This window comes from Zalophus californianus, chromosome X, assembly GCF_009762305.2.
Source record: "Zalophus californianus isolate mZalCal1 chromosome X, mZalCal1.pri.v2, whole genome shotgun sequence".
In the NCBI taxonomy this organism is placed as follows: Eukaryota; Metazoa; Chordata; class Mammalia; order Carnivora; family Otariidae; genus Zalophus; species Zalophus californianus.
In genome coordinates, this window is record NC_045612.1 from 119,122,521 (window position 1) to 119,143,025 (window position 20,505).

A 20,505-nucleotide genomic window follows, 5' to 3' on the forward strand; every position below is an offset into this window, starting at 1 on the left:
AACTTTTTCTTTTAAGACCCAAATTGTGGCTTCAGGTTAATTAACATGAAGTCCGACTTTGGATTTCTACATCTTGAAGTACGCGTTTCTTCTTTTGACACATGGCTGTCAGGCACCAGCTGTGTGTGTTCGCACGCGCACGCGCAGTCCAGTTAGAAAACATGAACAAGAAGTCACGTAGACATTTGTTCTCATAGATCCTTTAAGGAATGGAGAGGGTTCTGGAATCTCGATTGAAAAACTGCTGTTGGACATGGTCTGTTCATACAGTGGAATACTCTTCAGCAATAAAGTGGAACGAGATGTTGATACATATTACAACATGGATGAATCTCAAAAACATGCTGAGTAAAAGAAGCCAGACATAAGAGACCAACTATTCTCTGGTTCCGTTTATATTACATTTCCAGAATTAGCAAATGCACAGAGACACAACATGGATTCCTGTTTGTCAGAGGCTGGAGGAAAGGGAGGGTGGGCGGTGACTGCTGACGGGTACAAGGGACCCTTTTTGGAGCGATGGGAAGGTTTTAAAGTTACACTGTGGTGATGGTTACACAACTCAGAGCCATCGAACTGCACACTTAACACAGGTGAATTGTATAGGTAAACTATCTCATGCTGTTTTTAAAAAATCTCCGCGCCCGCCCCCCCTCCCCAGCACCATTAGATACGCACAGTTCTTGGGGGAGGGGGAGGTATTTGATAACGGGACAGGAAGGCCTCGAAGTTACCAGAAACTGCTTGAAAGAGAATGGTGTTTGTTTTAAGAATGTGTTGGAAGACACCAAGCCGGTTGGAAGTGGAGAAAAAACCTGAGTGTCTTTCCTGGTGGGAAAGAGTAAACATCAGTATCTTCTCGGGGCGTAAACCCTCTGTTGGTTGCTACTTGTTGAGCAGCTGCTGTAAGAGCGTCCCAGTGTCGCTCACGAGCTCCTGACCCCACGGCCAGACACCAGAATACGGGCCATCTAAGCGGCAGTGACAGCTGAGAGGAAAAACACAGGCTTCATTTTTTTCCTCCCCCGAAACTTTTGGGGGCTAAATTCGTTTCAGAATTCAGAAGAGTTCGGGTTTTGGGAAAGTAACGTGGGGCACGCTCCGTGTGCCTCCCGATAGCCCCAGGCAGGCCTGGGCGCTCCCCACAGATCCCACTCCTTCTGGGGAGCACCCAGGCCTGGTAAATGGAGCCCGGAAACAGCGTCTTGTGCATTCGGGTCAGGTTTGGGAACCAAGTAAGCTCCGGTCAGTACCGGTTTTGTTCCCAGATGAGCTAGACAAAACCCCCAAATCCTACATTTTCGGAGTTTTGGGGATTCTGGAACGGTATGAGGAGAAATGTAGTAACCCCACTGCTGGTGAGACCTCATGTGAACGAGCAGGGTCTTGTCTGAGGGGGAGAAAACAAAAGCATGCAACCTGCTTTCCAGAATCCTTTTCAAACATCCGGCAATGGCCTTTACGCGCACACAGTTTGCCCTTCCTGCATGTATTGACTGCAGGCATGGGAACACACGCACCTCTGGGGCACACACGCTGGGGATGGTTTGTGGCTGGAGCCAGGGGACCAGACCCAGCCCTGTGAGCGCCTTCCCAGTTGCTTGGAGATTTTGTTGGCTCTTAAATCAACGCAGTTGCCATTCTGTACTTAGATCCCAAACCAGATGGTGTGAGGGAAAAAATAGAGAATTCCATATGGCTCTGGTGTGTTCCCCCCCCCACTCCCCCCAGAGTTCTCAGTTTCTTTCCAGAGTTGGGGGGTGGGGGCAGTGGGAAGAGGTTTCAAGAGAGGCCAAGCAGATCTTTGCCGAAGGAAAATGCCTCTCCCACCTATGCAGCCGTGACAGCAGTGACCACCCCCCGCCCCCTCTCCCCCGACTTGCAGGGAATGCGAGGCTGGTGGCCTCGGCCTGAGATGGTGGCGGAGGAAGGAATCGTTGATGCTGCACCTGTCCTCGTCGGAATGTCGTGCTTAAGGTGTAGGCACTGCCCGAGGTCGCGGTACATCGTGTGGCGCAGGCCTCCGAGTGGAGTCTACAGGAGGCTGGACCCTCCGCACCAAGGGTGATCTCTGGACCAGCAGAATTGGCCTCACCTGGAAGCTTGTGACAAATGCAGAGTCTCAGGCTCCAACCCAAACCTGCTGACTCACAGTTTACGTCTCAAGATTTCCAGATGGGTCCAACGCACAATAAGTTGAGAACCACTAACTTAGAGGGAGGCCCGAGAGTAGGAAGGGAGGACTGGAAAGGACTTGAAGAAGCAATTTTTATCCTCCAGAGATCTAGAAGTCTCTTTCTCTTTGGAAAAGGCTGAGGATTGCTCCAGGGATTCACTGCCCCCACCCCACCCCACCCCCCGCACCCCGCACCGCTGTCTGGGGAGAGGCCTATGCAGGAGTTGTGTGTCACTGAGGCACTGAGTCCTGGTTAGTTTGAAGGACAGTGACCTTGGGGTCTCTCTCTGACTCGTCTGAGCCCATGCCTCCTCTGGTTCCGGAGAGTGGGGGAGGGGCAGCGCAAGGGGGAAAAGGTTTGTTTCCTTGTGGCAAAGAGAGAGTGAGGAGAACGTTAGCGCAAGCTTGGGCGAAACTCTCAAATGTCCCTCGTCTTGTTTTTTAATATAATCCAATGACTTGCTAGATGCTGTTAGTTAATCTAGGCTCTAAGCAAATGGACCAAGGATCGGACCCTTCATGCACCGGTCCATCCTTGGTTCAGTGTTCAGTGTGATAGCTCAGAAGCAGCAAAACCATCCCCTTTGCCAATCACCAGTCCCCCCTCTGCCCATCTGCCAAATCCGAATTGTTCCGATGCTTGCTTTGAGATGGCCGTAGATCGTTCCAGAAATCCAAAGAGCGCACCCGCTCACACATGGACTACCCTGGCTGGTGTGGGGCACGCATGTGTGGGTTGAGCTGAGAGTCGAGAGTAGGAAGCCCGTGTGTTCACTGCTGTGATCAGGTCGCGACCGGGTTCTGGGTGGCTGCCCTGGTGTGACCCGGGAAGGCGAGCCCCCTCACATCTCCAGCTTGTACCCCTCCCGTGTTCTGGCTTAAACCAGGCTTCACAGTGGACGAGGTGCCAGCGAATCACGGCCCAGGTTCACGTGGTAACGTTTCTGAGCGTTTTTGGATGGTGGTGGGGGTGGCTGTTTGAGTTCTTTGCCGTTCGTTTTCTGCCATGGATCAATCATTTCATTTTCAAATCACCTGCAGTCTTCACAAAACATGCACCATAGACAGCAGTTCACGATTTTATAGCTCATTTGCCAAAGACTATTATTATGGCAGCCAAATATATATAATTTCTTGTTTATGAATGTTCATTTTGTATCAGCCACATTGCTAGCATGTGATTAGCGCTTGATTATGTAAGAGTGGCTGCCATACTCAGAACTCCCTTTGCCTTTTGGTCTCATGGCTGATCCTCTCAGCTCAGAGTAGGCAAACAGAGGAAGCAGAGGTGAAAAGCACATCGATCAGTATTGACGATCTGGAGCTTTCTATCAGACACAACATCTGGTTTTAGGGACACCAACTTGGATTATCCAAAGCAGCGATTCTCAGTCTTTTAGAAATAGTGACATCTGGTCTTCACTTCCTTTATGGTACCCCTTGTGTGCTGTGTTTTCTGTTAGAGCTCATTAAAATGAAATGTGTTTCAAGACCTTGCCACCCTTAAGAGCTAACTGGAGACACTGTGAAGTAGGAGGCTCGAGTCTGCCCACCTCCCCAGGCTGTGTCCTTTCGGGCATCCCTCCTGTTCACTCACAAATAAGCCACACACACCCACGTGTTTCCATGTCTGTCAAAAGCTTATATAAAATGGCTTTTGTGCTAAGCAGAAAGCTCTGTGTGTCGGAGAGCCATTTAGGTGGGATGAGGCTTTCTCTGAAGATTGTCATGCTTGCATTTTATCTGGAAAGTTCTGGGGACAGTGCTTTCCCCCCCAAGGAATAACTCTAGTGGTAAACCGTCAGGCTGGGGCAAGTAATGGGATCTGAATGAGCCTTTCTATGCTCTTAAAACAACCCTGTTTACGTTCATGTACTCTTTCCCAGTGGTAATAAACGGAGGTTATGGACATTCCTGGGAGGACTTGACTTAGCCCAAGCTGGTGATGCCACCCACCGCATTTTCTCTAAATAAAATGTTATCAGAACCCACCCCGCCCATTCACATACAGCTCGTCAGTGGCGGCTTTCCTGCCACAGCAAAGAATCGAGTGGTTGCAACCGCATGCCCTGCAAAGCCAGAAATATTTGCTATCTGGCCCTTTACAGGGGAAGAAAAGCCTGCCAACCCTTGACTTGAAGTACTTGCATTCTTAGCCCGCGTCGCAAATTTAATCTACTTACGGAAGGCAACACCCGAAGACTTTGCTAGTCACTCACTTTCCTGAGATCATCATCCAAGATACCCCCTTTCTTCTCTCCAGGCTCCAGAATCCTTGCTCCCCGAGGGGACCCGCTGTTCACAGGCTTTAAGGCTAAAGCTCAGCCCTTCTTCAGAGAGTACCTTGGCTCTTTCCGGAAGCTCAGCCCGTCTGGTCTCTTCCAGGTCCTTCTCTGGGTGTCCCCATGATAAAGCAAGTCCTGTGAAATGATATCAGAGGGCTGTTTTCATCAGCTGTGCCCTCCGGTGTACTTCAGGTTTTCTGTTCTGTGACCTGTAAAGACTGTTTCTATTTTATTAAGTGTAACATTGGGGGTCATTAAAAAAAAAAAAAGCTTTATTTGAGAGAGCGAGCGAAAGCGTGTGTGGGGCACAGGGGGAGAGAGAGAGTGTTAGGCACTTGACTCAGTCCTGAGTACGGGGCCTGAGCGGGGCTCGGTCTCATGACCCTGAGATCACGATCAGAGCCGAAACCAAGAGTCGTCTGCACAGCTGACCGCACCCCCAAGCGGTGCAGGGACCTTTGTGAGCACCTTAGAAGGCTGCCTGCCACAAGCCGTATAAACATTTCAGGGTGCAAGTGCGTCCTTCACCGCCCCCCCCCCCCCGCCCCCCAGAGCATGGTCTTCTCTCCCTGATGACAATGGCCCCTTCACTTTCCTGTCGCTGAGTGGAGGAGCCTGTGAGTTCTGCAGCCCCAGGATATGTCCCCCCAGCCCACCCCACCCAGGTGGGGGGTGGCTCCTGCCTTTTGCTGCCAATCCTTTGTTCCCCAGAGGGATTCACAACCTCTTAAAATTACTAGTGTCTTTTGTAAACCTCAAACTTAAGAAATGGGTCTTTTTTTTTTTTTTTAACTTTTCTGAAGGTATAATTGACATGCATAAGGTGCATATATTTAAAGTGGCCTATCTGATTAGTTTGACGTACGAATGTGCCCGTGAAACCAGCACAGGCCAGATGGTGACCGGGCCATCGATCCGCAAGTGTCCCGGGCCCCTTCGTAAGCCCTCCCTCTCCCAGCAACCGCGGATGTGCTTTCTGTCTCCTGGGATTCGTTGCCATTTTCTGGAATGGCTCTTCTGATGATTCGTTCACATAAATTCCTTCACCGTTTCTCACCCAGCCATTCCTATAAAATGTGGTGTGACCTGGACTGTGTTAAGTAGTAAAAATCCAACTGAATAAATTGTAAAGATCCAGTTGGTTTTGTTAAATGATTGATGAATCCACTGGCATCCCACCTGGCAAGTAGAGGGGGCTCTGAATATTTGTTCAAAATGGAAGGTTTTTGGAGAAGGAGGGTGAGGCGAGAAAGTTGTAGCAGAAAGAAAGCATTGTTCCGGGCAGGGCCCCTCTTCCCTTTGAGGGAAAGCAAGGGGTCTTATCATGCAGATGACCTCATCTTTCTTCAGGGGATGGAGAAGACCCCTGTGGGCAGACTCCTTGGTGCTGGCTGATTGAAAAAATTCCTGACTGACTGGTTATGACTGCATTTCTGGGAGAGGTTGACACAGCAAATAGATTAGGTGTTAAGCTCCTGGTCTGGGGACTTGGCCTAAGTGACGCCATTTTGGGCCTGCGGTTTTCTTAACAGCTGCTTAATGGCGCCAACCCTTGTCTGATTTTCATCGTTCCTGCCTCTGTGGGACACGCCCTGGGCCCTTTGACTAAAACTCTGAAAGGCCCGTTCTGCTCGCACCCACTGCAGTCCCGCCTACACGGCCAGGCCAGATGGATTTCTTACAAGCACCCCTCGGGCCACGTCCCTCGCCCGATCACAGACCTGCCTCTGTGTCCCCGCTGCCTGCCAAGGGAAGCACACAAGCCTTCGGGCTGGGCGGGAGGCCTCCCACAGGAGGGCCCCCCCCCCCCCCCCCCCCCGCCTTCCCAGCCTCTCCCCCGACGCTGCCCCGGTGCCTCCATAAACTCGGCCACATCCTGAACTCTCCCATATGCCCCTCGCCCTGCTGGGCCTGCTCTCCTCCCTACACGCTTGTCCGTCCGTCCGTCCTAACTGCCAGGGTAGGGACATCTGTCCCTACCTCACTCGCCATGTCCCTGAGTCTAGTCCCTTCTCTCTTGTACTCAAATGATTTCTTGTGTGCTTACATCCCTCGCCCCACTCCCAAGTGGGGCCCCCTGCGGCCCCCCGGCACGGTGCCTTACAGCAGAATTCGCCAGCAACGCGCAGATGCCGTTGCCCAGATGGTCAAGGAGGTTGAGTGCTGCTAAAGCTTAAGCTTGCACGTAGTTCTCAAGGTTCTTGAATACCCTGCTGATGTCCGTGCTTTTAAAATCTGTCACCTGAACTTAGAGCTAGCTTCCCCTACTCTCTGTCAGCCTCCCCGACTCGCCACTCCCCGGCTTGACCAGGCAAAGAGCGCATGCAGTGATCTTTAGGAAAACCAGAGCCAGTGCCCACAAAAGGCAAAGACACCAGCGAGTGTGTTTCTTGAATTTGTTCATTCTTAATTTGTGAATATAGCATTACTTTGATAATAATCTTGTACCGCTCATGCCATATTGCAAATGTTAGAGGCTAATCTATTTTTAAGATTTTCACAACGTGCCGCAAATATGAACATTCCTTATTTAATAAATTTTAGGACAAGAATTTAAAAGGATCTGTTGAAAAGCCATTCCCTTCGCATCGTTAAAAATAGTTTCAGCATTCTTAGCGTTATACCGTTGAACTTTTAGGTCAGTGACTCTAAAGAAGGTCGAGAGAGAATGGAGAAGCAAACTGTCATTCAAGTGATTTCTCATTTAGCGCTTTATCGGGAAGTCCCCCCATCCATTGGACTTCACGATACCTTCTTAATGTCTTTCTTGTACCAGCGGTTCCCAGGCTTTTGGGTGTTAGGTCCCCCTCACACTCTGAAAAGTAACTGAAGACTCCAAAAAGCTTTTGCTGTTGTGGGTTATATCTGTAAATATTTTCTGCACTAGAAATTATAACATATTTATTATTAAATAATGCACTTATTTAAAATGCCAATAACAAATCCATTACATGTTAACATTGTGTTTAGGAAAGATAACTACTTTTTTTTTTTTAAGATTTTATTTATTTATTTGACAAAGAGAGACGCAGAGAGAGGGAACACAAGCAGGGGGAATGGGGGAGGGAGAAGCAGGCTTCCCGCGGAGCAGGGAGCCTGATGCGCGGTTGGATCCCAGGACCCTGGGACCATGACCTGAGCCGAAGGCAGATGCTTAACGACTGAGCCACCCAGGTGCCCCAAGATAACTACTTTTCAAAACAAAATAAAACTTCAGTGGGAAGAATAGTACTGTTTTAGATTTTTGTAAATGCCCTTGATATCTAACTCACTATTAGACAGCTGGGTTCTCTAACTGCCTCTCCACTCATCCACAGGCACCTTGGATAACTAGTTTTGGTTGAGGTACGTGATAAAAACTTGGTCTCTCACAGATATGTAGTAGGAGAACAGAGGAATGGTTTAATGACTTTTCCATATATTTGTGGTACTCCTGCTTGATAATACATCAAAATTCAACAAGTGGTGGTTGCCTCAAGATTATTTGTAACGTGGCCTCTGAAGCCGTATCCATGACCTCTTTTGGACTCTGTTCCGTTCACATCTGTCGCTCTCTATTGCACTTTGATTGGCTCTGTATGCAAGAATGATTTTGCAACTTTACACATCGGTCATGTGGAAAATATTGGTTCTCTGAGTCGCGCAGATCTTCCAAATACTGACACGTTTCATTATACCTTATCAAAAAAGTCCCGGTTGTTAATATCGCCACCAATTTCATCCAGAAGTCTTTTAAGTGTTGGGAAGCTGGCACTTCCACTGTGGCAGGTAAGAATTTTCCAGAATCGATGGGCAACCAATGCCGTCAATGGTTTTCCAGCTCCCTTGGATCATTTTTGAGAAAATTTCTACCAGCCACCCAAGTCTTACTGGCTATAGTTTGTCACTAATTCAAGAAAAAAAAAAAATGATGTTCCAAAACAACAACAAAAAAGGCACTAGTTCCAGCTCGCGACTCAATCACACTAGAACTTTCCGTTAGGACAGCCATTGCACTTGGGTGTGCAGCAGATGTGCTTTCTGCCTCCCTCCAGTTTCATCACACACAATATTTGAAAGGTGTATACTGGGGGGTTTGAGATTTGATAAAATTTTTTTTTTTTTTACTGAGTCAAGGACCTTTTAAAGTAAAACTATTTTTAAATCTATTTTTAAGATTTATTTAGAGAGAGAGTGCGAGCAGGGAGAGGGGTAGAGAGAGAGAGAATCTCAGACTCCCTGCTGAGCGTGGAGCCCAACGTGGGGCTCGATCTCACAATTCTGAGATCGTGACCTGAAATCAAGCTGGAAGCTCAACCGGCTGAGCCACCCCGGCGCCCTCCCATCTATTTGATTTGTACCCCCCCCCCCCCCCCCGTGAGTGCGTGCTGGAGAAGAATGCACGGCTGCGGAGTACACTTTCCCTGCAGCTGCCTGATTTGTGCTACTCTGGAGCCAGGTTTACTGTGCAAATGTCAGCACAGTAGAAACAGTTAACATCGTAGGGACACCTGGTGGCTCAGTCAGTTAAGCATCTGACTTTTGATTTCGGCTCAGGTCGTGATCTCAGAGTTGTGAGATCGAGCCCCGTGTCAGGCTCTGTGCTCAGTGCGGAGTCCGCTTGAGATTCTCTCTCTTGCTCTCCCTCTGCCTCTCCTTCCTGCCCCCCTCTCTGAAAAAATAAAATGAATCTTTGAAAAAAAAAAAACAAACCCAGTAATATCTTAGTGGTATTTATAAAAAGAGTTTTAACCTCGCAGACCTCCTGGAAGAGTCCCCGGTCTCCCAGGACTACCCAGGCCATGGCCCCCGCCCGGGTTCCCTCTTCTGCCCCGCAGGGCCGGCAGGATAGAACGACCTGGGGGTGGGTGAGAAACTGCAGAAGCACGTTCTCTCCCCACACCTACCTAAACAGAACCTGCATTTTAACGAGATCCCCAGGGACTTTCTAGGCACATTAAAGTTTGAGAAGCACTGCTGTTTAACAGGGCTCTGCAAACTTTTCCTGTAAGGGGCCAGATGGCAAATATTGGTGGCAACTACTGGGCTCTGCCTTTGCAGCTTGAAAATAGCCACACACAGTACAGAAACTAATGAGCGTGGCTGTGTTCCAATCAAACTTTATTTATGGACACAGAGAGTGGAATCTCATGCACTCACATCATGCAAGAATGAAGTAATATGAAAGAATATTCTTCTTTGACATTAAAAACCCTTTAGAAATGTAGAAAAGCATTATGAGTTCACAGGCCATAGGAAGAGCGGAGCATGGCCCACGGGCCACAGTTTGCTGCCCCCCTTCTGTGTAACGATTGTTCTCCAACTTGGATGCTCCTTGTCTTTGGTCCTTAAAAAAGGCAGAACCTCTAATTCCCGAGTCCCAGCCCCCGAAATTCTGATTTAATGGGTCTGTGGTGAAATCTGGGCATCAGGGCTTGAAAATGCTCTTCGGATAATTCTAATGTGCAGCAGAATTGGGAGAACTTCTGTGCTATAATGTTTTTAAAACAAAGTAAAGTTTAAGGTTGTTTGTTCGTTTGTTTTAATTGTAGAATTTGACGCAGACCAGGACCGCCCTTGCAACCTTAGGGTGGAGGTTCTCACAATTGGCCCCCTTGACGTTTTGTGCCCTGGCTTCCCTCGTGTGGCTGTGCGCATGCGCGCGGTGGGAGGGTGGCGCGGTTCCCCGTAGGGTGTCCGGCGCCAGCCCTGGTAGCTTCTCCCTACAGCGCGGCGGTAGCGTACTCCCAGCTGTGATGACTAAAAGTGTCTTCACTCGCTGCCATCAGCCCCCCGGGGGACAGAAGCATCCCTATGTGAAAACCACTGATCTAAACCACGTATCCTTTTTGGCTTAGGCTATCTGCGTTTTTCCACCTCGGTACCACTGATGATTGTGCGGCCTCGCTCCCGAGAGCCGGCAGCAGCCCCTCCCGATGCTGTAACAACAGAAAATCTCTCCAGACAGGGCCGAATGGCCCCTGGGCGGCACGGTCACCCCCCGGGGTGAACCGCTGCTCAGTGTCCTTCAGAATCTGGGAGGCCTCCGTTGGCTGACATTCACTTTTGTTTCTTTTAAGTGGGATTCTGTCTGCCTCTATTTTCCTGGCATCTGTTGTTTCAAAGTTGCAAACCTCGGTTACTTCATTCCTTTTTAATTTTTTGGCTCATTGGAAATCAGTAAAATAGCAAGGACGGCCGTGTTTAGAGGGCATGGGTGTGTGTGCGCGAGTGTGTACGCGTGCGCGAGCCAGAGTTCCTGCGTGTGCTGCTCTCTCTCACTCTTTCCCTGGGGAAGAATCTGAGCCCTTGTTCCTGCCGTCCCTCCTCCTGAGCCAGCATTAAATCTGCAGCCAGGATCACAGACAACTCGGGGCAAATCACTGGGCTGTTATGAACTCAGCCATGGCAACGGCCATCCGCAAGCCCGAGGACAAAACGTGTTTTATTCTGTTGTTCTGCACAGAAGGTTCTAGAGATGCTGGAGACAAAATGGCCATTGAGAGTCAGAGGCATTGATGTGTATTTCTTCTCCCTACTATGTGGTTTATATTTAAACTGTCTTAGGCTAATGCACACTGGAGTTTTTGTGTGAATCAAAATCTAAAAATCTCTTTAGCCAGAGACTGGCTAAGTGAAGGCTTAAGACATTCTTAACCTCACAGAGGTTTTTGGGATTTGGTGAGAGGTACTGACAATTACTCGTAAAATGTGCTAGAAAGCCTAGCGTTGATTTTTTTTTTTCCCCCTCTCTGTTGACATGAGTAGATCACAGGCGTCAAAACCTGCTTTCTGTGCCTTTTCAGCTTCATGTTACCCAGCGTCATTGCTGGTGTGACGCTTGGGAACACTCAGTCTGTGGATTTCCAGGAGTACCCAAGAAAAGCACTGATGTCCCTTGGCGAGCATCAGCTTTTACCCGTGGGCTGCTCGGCTGACCCTTGGCACCACCTCCACATTTGAAAACATCAGCGCCGCCTGCGACGCTTCATACTGGGGACAACCCCAGTCCCAGATGCGGTCCCTTTGTCGAGGCGCCCTTCGCGGCACGGGGGAGGGGACCGCGAGGTGGGCTTTCTCAGGCCCGACTCCACTGCACCACATGAGCCTCTCTGCCAGACTTCTGAGGTGAGCGGTACTCGCTTGGCTCAGAGAAAGCACCCCAGTTGCACTCTTTTCGGGACAGCCGAACAACTTGGAACCTTTTGTTCTTCTTCACCGCAGACCCTGGGACTTGCCATGCATTTGATTGGCAAGTGGCTAGAGTGTTCGGCCAAGCCCAGTGGGCTGCCTCTTAGGGAGAAAACCCCAAACACGGGGTGAGCACAAAAGCGGGCCCTTCAGATGGAGTCAGGGCACAACCCCCCACCCCAGGACCGGGAAGATGGCACATGGGACTGTTGACTAGAAATGGGCCTCTCCAACTCTGTTGCGCACATATCACCTAGGGGCTTGTGAAAATGCCGACTTTGATTCAGCCGATCCGGGGCAGGGCCCAGGAGTCTGCATTTCTCCCCAGTTCCCTGACGGAGTTGCTGTTGCTCGTCCAAGGAACATGCTTTGCGAAGCAAGGGGTCTAAGTTGTAAAAACTGATAGATGGTCCACTCGTGTCTTTTCTTGGTCTCTGAACGTTCTTGTTGCTGTCCAACTTTAACTCTTCGGAGCTATAGAGCCAGGAATCCAGTTGCCCACTGGAAAGCTTCCCTTGAGATGACCTGCAGTCTCCTCAAACTTAACATGTCTAAAACTGAACTTGTCATCTTTGTTCTCCAAGCCTAGCCCTCTTCCGCTCAACCCTAGTTCAAGGAACAGCACAACACCCATCCAGTTACACATGCCAGACGTTTAGGAGTCCTCCTTGGTACTCACCCATCCATCCCCAGCCTCACCAGCAAATCCATACCAAGTTGTGCCCATGTGACATCTTAAACATCTCTCGGACCCATCCATTTCTTTGGCTTCCACTGCCTTTGCCCGGGTCCCGGCCCCTGTCATCTTTGACCTGAATGATTACGCTGGGCTCTTAGTCCTCTCCACATCCACTCTGTTCCTGTCACAGCCGCCAGACCGCTCTTGTACAACCCCAGTCTGTTCCCTGTGGACAGAAATGCTCCGTGGCATCACCTGGTTCTGAGGATAAAGTCCAGGATCCTTAACTCAGCCTCGAAAGCCCTCAGTGGCCCAGCTTCCAGTAGACCCCCCGTGCCTTCCTTGTCCTGCTCTCCCTCTGCTCTGTGTTCTGGCTTCTTCCGTGCCTGGGAAAGCACCCTGCTCTTTTCCACCACAGAACTTCCGTTCGTGCTCTTCCTCCTTCCTGGAACCCCTCCCTCGGCCACCCTTCTCTCCCTTTACCAAATGAATTCAAATCCATCCTTCATGTTTAAGTTCTGGAAGCCGCCCCTGCACCCCACCGCAAGCCTCCATAAATCTCCATTGTTTGCTCTTCTAGCACTTGGGAAGTGAAGCCATTTGGTTAATGTCCCTCTCCCCCCATAGACTAAACTCCATTAGACTGGGTATCGTGCCTCCCTTAGCCCACCATGGAGTCCCCAGCACCCAGCCCGGTGCTTGGGACCTGCGAGACACTTGGCGAGCACTGAACATGCACTGATGGAATGAAGTAGAACGAAAGAACGGACAGCCCTTCCCTCCCTCCCCATGCTGTCATCCACACCTGTGTCTGTGTCTGTGACTCCGCTTAGCCGACAGTCTCAGTGAGAGCAGGCCTTCAAGAGACCCCGGTCCCGGAGATGATGATGGGAACGGGGTTATGGGGAGGAGTTTCTCTTGCCTGAGCGGGGCCTTCACATGGACCGGTGTTCACTGCTGCCGTGCAATGCGTTTTGGGTCATCTAAGGGGGGGTTCTTTGGTTCCGGTGAGTGTTCGTTTTAGTAACTGACTCGGAAGCCACGGGCGGTTCTTCCTGGCCGGACGTCTAATATCTTAAAGACCATTGTTTCCTATTGTCCAGTTTTTTAGTTGTTTCAGGCAGGAGAACAAATCAGGTCCCCGTTATTCTGTCTTGGCCACAAGCCAGGAATCCCTTTGTGGAGTTAGGTTTTTATTGTGCTGGAGTTTGGCTGCTCATCAAAGAAAACGGCTAGAGCTGACAGAGTAAAGAGCTGGTGTGATTCTTTCGGGTCGGGGTGCTCCAGTTTGAGCCTCCGTGAGGAGCTCCCCCCCCAGAGGCTTGTTCAGCACAGATTACTGGGTCCGCCCCCCGAGTTTCTGAAGCAGTTGCCCGGGAGGGGGGAGGGGCCGCAAGGGTCTGCATGTTGAGTACGCACAGAGGTGCTGCTGGGCCCGGGCCCACGCTCAGCGCCACGGCTGCTGCCCTCCGCTCCCCGTTCTGTCCCGGCTACTCCACGCACCCCTGCAGGCCACAGGTGGCCACGGCCTGTGAACGAAGAGGTACACCTCTGTCCCAGTAGGACTTTATTTGCAAAAACACGGGCTGTGTTTAGGAGAACCTGGAGCCTTGACAGTGATGGTTGTAAGAGCGGGTGGGGGGGGGGGGGTCGCTCGTCCCTTCCAGAGGGAAGGGAGAAGTCCTTCTTTCCGGCCCATGGCTGGTCTCCCTCTAGAGCCGGGCCGCTGTGCTCGGCATGGCGTGGCACGCAAGGCGAAGGCCGCCTTTCTCGGCCGTACCGCTGACACTGGGAAATGACCCCGAATGCTCCTGTGGCCGTGTCAGGGAAAAAGCACCCCTCTTGCCGCCTCCCACATGCTTATACTCAAAACTGGCTGCAGAGGCCGCAGGCCCAGTGCAAAAGGAAAATTCACACCCCCTGTTCAAAAAGGATTACGACTGTCAACACGGCAGTAACAGAGCATTCAGCCAAGCACGGGGCCCCGCGAGCGCACAGGTCGCCGGCCTGGGAGGCTGGCCTGAGCACACGTCACCGTCCTGGCCTCCAGCACCACCTCTGCCACATACGTACCTGCCTGTATTTCCAACGAGAAACGCTGTTAACGTGACCAGTATTGGTATCCGTAGTTAGAAAGCCCATTCTGGCCCGCTTGGGTTTCTCTGGGATAAGAGTGTGGCGTAGGCTCAAACTGCCCAGTGTTGAAAGATACCTTACACACTTGGCTGGAGAGAGCCTCTAGACTGACCTAGAAGGTCCAGCGGGGGTGATCCATTCATAGAAGGTCAGGTAGCCACCACACATGCAATTTTAGCCCCGCAGATCGCTGACCAGGCAAGGTAGAATATAGCTGCGTCCAGCTATATCATTTCCTACATATTCTTCCCATGTTGTGTTCCAGAAGCTTCTACTCACACTGGCCGGCAGGGTCCATAAGAGTTTTGTCTGGGGGCGCCTGGGTGGCGCAGTCGGTGAAGCGCCTGCCTTCGGCTCAGGTCGTGATCCCGGGGTCCTGGGATCGAGCCCCGCGTCGGGCTCCCTGCTCAGCGGGGAGCCTGCTTCTCCCTCTCCCTCTGCTGCTCCCCCTGCTCGTGCTCGCGCGCTCTCTCTCTTTCTCTGTCAAATCTTTTTTTTTTTTTTTTAAGTTTTGTCTGTGTGGAACAACAGTGACCAATGTGGTGACTTCTGTTTTGTGTGGGAACCAGTTCCTACAGCTGCAAATAAAATCATTTGCTGCAAACATAGGAGTGCTGGCGTGTGCTGAGAGTGTGATTCATTGACGTGATCCCCCAAATTCTCCAGTCCCTGGCTTTCCGTGCTGTTATAAAACTCGACCTCTGCATGGGGTATCTGGAGTCCTTGAGAGCGAGAAATCGGAGGGAAACTTGAGCCTTCCTCTGCTGGTAAATCAGGGACTGGATGGCACCCTTCTTCTAACCCCACTTGTCTTTCTGAGCCAGGGAGCAGCTGTGATCGTTGCTTTGAAAGGAGCGGAATGCTCTAACCCTTTGGATGAAAGACTCTTTGGAAGTGGCAGCTGTGGATTTGGAAGGCTGAGTTCTGTCGTTGAAGGGCAGGTGCACCGCGCCACCCCAGCGCACCCTCACTCGCGTTGAGGAAGGATGTGGGCTTTCTGAAACGCGTACGCAGGAAGTAATGAACACTGGATCAGCTGATGTGCCCGTGGCAGCCGTGTACGTAGCCTGCACGCTAGGTCTTTCTGCAGAAGGCCCTCCCCGACTCCTCTCTAATAGGAATTTATTCCCTCCTGCCCTCCTCTCTCCCCTGCCCCTGGCCCACCATCCTCTGGGTCTCCTGCCGTCTAGAACTTGGCCCTTGTCACACAATAGCGATGTTACTTGACTGCCTACAGCTTCAAATGATCTCCTGGAAGGCAAAGAAGAGGTCTTCTTTTGTATTTGTATCCCCCGTGCCAAGCACGGTGCTTAGCACCCTGTAGGGCTTCAAAAAGTACCGGGATTCCTGAAATCTGAAGTAAGACTCCCAAGAACCCAGCTCACTTTTCAGAAAGTAGAAGAGGTGGCAAGTCAGAAATGTATCTTCCGAAGCCGGGTTCTGTGAGAATAGAACGTTCCCTGTTTACTGTCCAGTACGGTGGGCCCTAGCACGTGTGGCTGTTGAGCATGTGAAATACGGCTGGTGCAACTGAGGAACTGAATTTTTTTTATGGGCTACTCTCTCGGACAGCACAGTCCCAAGGCCACACGTCTTCTCTGTCCAGTGGGAACCAGCGGCGACCTCGTTAGCCAGGGAAGCAGGCATTCATCTGGGGCTTCACACCATCCTACGGGCTGAGAATGGGGGAAGGCGTGAACGACACCTCACACGCGGGTCCGCTTGCTCTTTACGTAGCGGGGCACGAGGCTGAGGGTTGTAGTTTCTCGTGCTTTGGGAGTCTGGAGAGAACTTGGACTCTCAGTGGCCTGCTTCTCCCCGGTCCTCTCCCCCCCCCCCCCAACCCACCCCCCTTTCTGCCCCATTCCTCAGAAAGCTGTATGACACATGGAACTCCATCGTCCTTGCTCCCAAATCTCAAGTATCCAAAGCTCTTGAAGGTACTGACTTGCTAGTGAACTTGAACTGTTCTGTGCACTGGTTCCCGTGGTACGTAGTTTCATAAATCCGTTTCACAGAGGTTGGTCTCCATGATGACAGCCAGCCATCTTTTGGAATGAAAGAAAGCACACTTACTTATGAAGCCTTGACCTTTTTTATTTTCCGGTGAACTGAAGAGAAATCTGGTAATGAGAGGTTATAGTCCTCTCGTGTGGGTTTAGACAAATGCAACTTTTGAATGGGATGCTCCTCAAAATGGCGAAGCCCGTCTCCAGTGGTTTATGCTGGGTAGTCATTCCCTGTCTACTGTAAACGATTTCCCTGACAAGCCATTTACTTAGAGGGCCTGGATGATATAAACATGGACGGGAGGTCAGGAGAGGTACCGACATCATCCCGAGGCCACCACTGCTTTGGATGAAACCCAAATGTCTCCAAACTGAAAATGTCACCTGGCTCTGTCCCTCGGGGAAAGCTTTATGGACCCCTCCAGTAAAAGTTTATTTTAAAAATGAAGAAAAATCTTCTTCTTAAGATGAACAGTAAATTGTGGCTCTTTCTTCATTTCACTTCATGGACGCTCATTTTGTCTTTGTTTTTTTTTTTTTTTTTTTTTCTTCTGTTCCTTTTCCTTCAAGTACCTAAGTGTCACCCACCAGTTCTGGATTCTTACTCTGAACGCATATCGGGGAAGGAGGCAGGTGGAAGCGTGGGGGGGTGGGGGGGGGGAGGAGGAGGAGGAGGAGGGATAATGCACAGCTGGTGTTGCCTGGGCTGGGGAGACATTTTTGTGAAAAGATGAGGGGATTTGATGTTGACATGAATGAAACTTGAGTGGACCCACTTGAGTGGATGTTGGTGACTTTGTACTTGTAGGGACCAAAAAGACCCATCACCTTTCCAAAATGACCATGTTGATATTTTTCTGAACCCAGCAACAGTGTAATTACTGTATCTGCTTCTTCTGGTTGCCCAGGAGGTCAAAGGCTGGGAGAAAGCCATTGGCTGCTACAGAAATAGAGGTACTTGAAACCCCCCAAGGTTGAGGTTGGGGGGGGTCGCTATTACGTGTGGAACCGCAGCTTCACTGCTGTCCTCTCTGTTGACTTTGTTAGCGGACTGACGGCCCCCCCCAGACACTCGAGCAGCCCCCCCCCCCCCGCCCCCGGCCAGCCCCAGGTCACTGAGGAAGCCCTAGAATTGTGACTTGCTCCCTGACTGTCCGCTGCTTGCTCTGCTCCTCACCCCGAGTAAATTAAGCTATGTCCCCTCTTGGAGCCCCGGGGTCCTCCCCCACAGAATGTGAGCCGAGGACAGCCACCCCACTGGCCCTCGGCATGTCGAGCTTAACCACAGAGCATGAGGGGGGACATGGCAAGAGAGACCCTCTCTGCAAAGGTGTGGTGTTGATGAAGACACAGACCTCTTGCCCGTAACCACTGCGTTTTCTCTCCTTTGGGTCCAGGCTGCTTTGAATGCTGCATCAAGTGTCTGGGCGGAGTCCCCTACGCCTCTCTGGTGGCCACCATCCTCTGCTTCTCTGGGGTGGCCCTGTTCTGTGGCTGTGGGCATGTGGCCCTCGCGGGCACCGTGGCGATCCTTGAGCAACACTTCTCCACCAACACCAGTGACCACGCCTTGCTGAGTGAGGTGTAAGTACCTGCTTCCCCGTCGAAATGTATTTGAGATGCGACTACCCCGTGATGTTTTCAGAAAGATGAGCGAGCTCTCCTGGCAGAAAAGGGATGCTTTTCGTTAAAGCTTATTTGGATGCAGGTAGAGAAAAAGCCCACGAGAGAAGGGAAAGGGCCAAGAAGACAGTGAGTGTTTGGCCCCGGGGGCGTCTGGGGGTCTGAGGTGGGGTCTCCCGTGGGGACGGCGAGGTGCACACAGGGGACACCACGCCCAGTAGCCGTGCACGTGGGGGCTGTGGCCAGGCGATGGACAGACGCTGCCCACGATCACTCCGGGAGCGGGTTTGCGTAGCTCCCAGGCAGCAGACCCCCCCCCCCCCCGGGCCCTCGCAGGAAAGGGGACCAGCCCTGGCATGATGGGGACCCTGGTGAGGACTTGCCCCAGCTCTAAGTCTGCACGAGCAGTGTTCTTACTCCTGCAGAAGAACAAATCCCAGGGCGTACCCCACCGCAGGGCTTTAGGCCCGAGTCCCTGCCTTCCCATCCTGGAATCCTCAGCAGCCACGCGTTCGTTTCCTTTCCTCCAGCTGTCTTTCTCTTTCCCTCACTCCCCGCATCTCACAGCTTGTAGGTGTCTTGTGCTGGTACGAAACTTCTCTACCAGACGGAGAAAGGCCTGAATGAATTCGCCTTGAACAGTACTGGAACGATGATGCAAGTCCTTAGGGAATTTTATTCTTCTTTTATCTGTTCGAAAGACATCCAAAGAACTGCGCAGGGGTGGGGGAGGTTGTAAGGAAGATCAGCCAGGGCGAGGGCCTTGCTGCGGGCCAACTGTGGGCAGGGAAGACCAAGAGCTAGCTACCCAAAGCGAACCTGGGCGCGGTACACTGATCTACCTAGCTAGGGACCTTGATCACTTCCAGGCGCAGGCAGCCTCCCGAAATGCCCGTGCCCACGCTTCCCGGGCGTAACGAGAGTGGCCGTGCAGAGCTTAGCTCCTTACCGAAGCCCTGCGTGCTTACCTAGGGGGTCCCGTCAGAGTAACATGGATCTCTGGGCCCGCTTGGGAGGTGTCCCGCTGTGGCGGGAAGAACGTGCGTCCTTAGAGCAGAGCTCCCACGCCGGCTCTGCCCCCGACTGCGTGCCCTCGGAGGGGAAACTTAGCGTGTCCGTGCCTGTGGTTGCCCGCATGCAGAATGAGCATTTCTCCCCCTCAGGCCCCAGGACGCGGGTGCGTGCGGAAAGATGGCAACCGGCCCTCCGCCCCTGACCAAGCAGCCTTCTCCCCGGCCCCAGAATGTTGTCCATCTCAACCCTGGGCCTGCCTCGGAAGAAGGGCCCAGGTTGCTGTAGGGTGGCCAGGGGTGCCTGCCCGGGACGCCCCGTGAGCCCACCGCAGCCATCAGCGGGCTGGGAGGGGTCACGGGACGTGGCTTGGTCTCATGCCCTCCCTCCAGAGGCCCCAAACGTCTTCTCTTCGCCATGTGGTGACTGTCACCTTTCCGGATCTCGTCCTCCTTCCCGCAGAATACAGCTGATGCAGTATGTCATCTACGGGATCGCGTCCTTCTTCTTCCTGTACGGGATCATTCTGTTGGCCGAGGGCTTCTACACCACAAGTGCGGTGAAGGAGCTGCACGGCGAGTTTAAAACCACTGCCTGCGGCCGCTGCATCAGTGGGATGGTGAGTCCGAACCCCTGAGTGTCTGGCTCGCACCCGGAGCCACGCCTCGGGCTAGTTCTTTGTGTTTGGTGAAAGCCAGGAGACCATCGAGCACGGATGGAGAGTCCGTGACACAAATGTCCCCACAGTGTTGGAGGTGGGAGTATCAAAAGAACCTCCAGCTTATTAGCGATAATAAGTTAAAACATCTGGCTGCAGTAGTAAGCATTTCCCTTGGGAATTGACAGGCAGGAAGGGCGCCGAAGGGTTTTCAAGTAGGAAGTTGTCCCTGTGAGAGGACGTAACTTCCGTGTTGTCTCGGCAGCCCCTCGCGTTTGTCTTTGACTGTGGACTGTGGCCCTGAAGACGATGTACTGTGATAAGTTGTCGCAATCCTCCTGGAAGTACCAAGCACTTTTATCTACTGAGCACCCGGCTGGGGATTTTGCTGGTCGCTGTCCGGGGGGGGGGGGGCTCTCGTCCCCAGGAAGCTCGTGGCCACCTCCAGCCCTTGGGCCCAATCCGGCCTGCCATCTGTTTCCGTGCGGCCCACGAGCCGAGAATGGCTTTGTGTCCTGAGATTGTTGGGGAAGGTTATACACGGAAATGAAAGGAAACTCGCGTCTGGGCGCCCATGGTTTCGTTGGCAGCCGGCCCCCTCCGTGGGCCGATGCGCCGTGGGCATGTGGCCGCAGGGCCTGCGCCGGCCCCCGGCTGGCCCCGTGCGGACCCGCGCTGACCTCGGCGAGCCCCGCCTGTCGGGCGCCGCGTCACACGCACAGAGCGGGCGGCGGGCTGGGAGGCCGGGAGAGAAGAGG

The 20,505-nt window shown here is 52.1% G+C and overlaps 1 protein-coding gene across 7 annotated transcripts in view; it reads left to right on the forward strand.

Moving 5' to 3' along the window:
- Positions 1-20,505, forward strand: part of GPM6B (glycoprotein M6B) — a 156,048-nt gene that overhangs the window by 121,363 nt on the left and 14,180 nt on the right. For 6 of the 7 annotated variants that reach the window (XM_027609435.2, XM_027609439.2, XM_027609434.2 and 3 more), the window contains 2 exons: positions 17,853-18,039; positions 19,552-19,708. In XM_027609435.2, the coding sequence (XP_027465236.1) occupies positions 17,853-18,039; positions 19,552-19,708 (344 nt within the window). Of the gene's footprint in view, positions 1-15,312; positions 15,505-17,852; positions 18,040-19,551; positions 19,709-20,505 lie in introns of those variants that run through there. The other variant, XM_027609438.2, reaches the window with a different exon arrangement.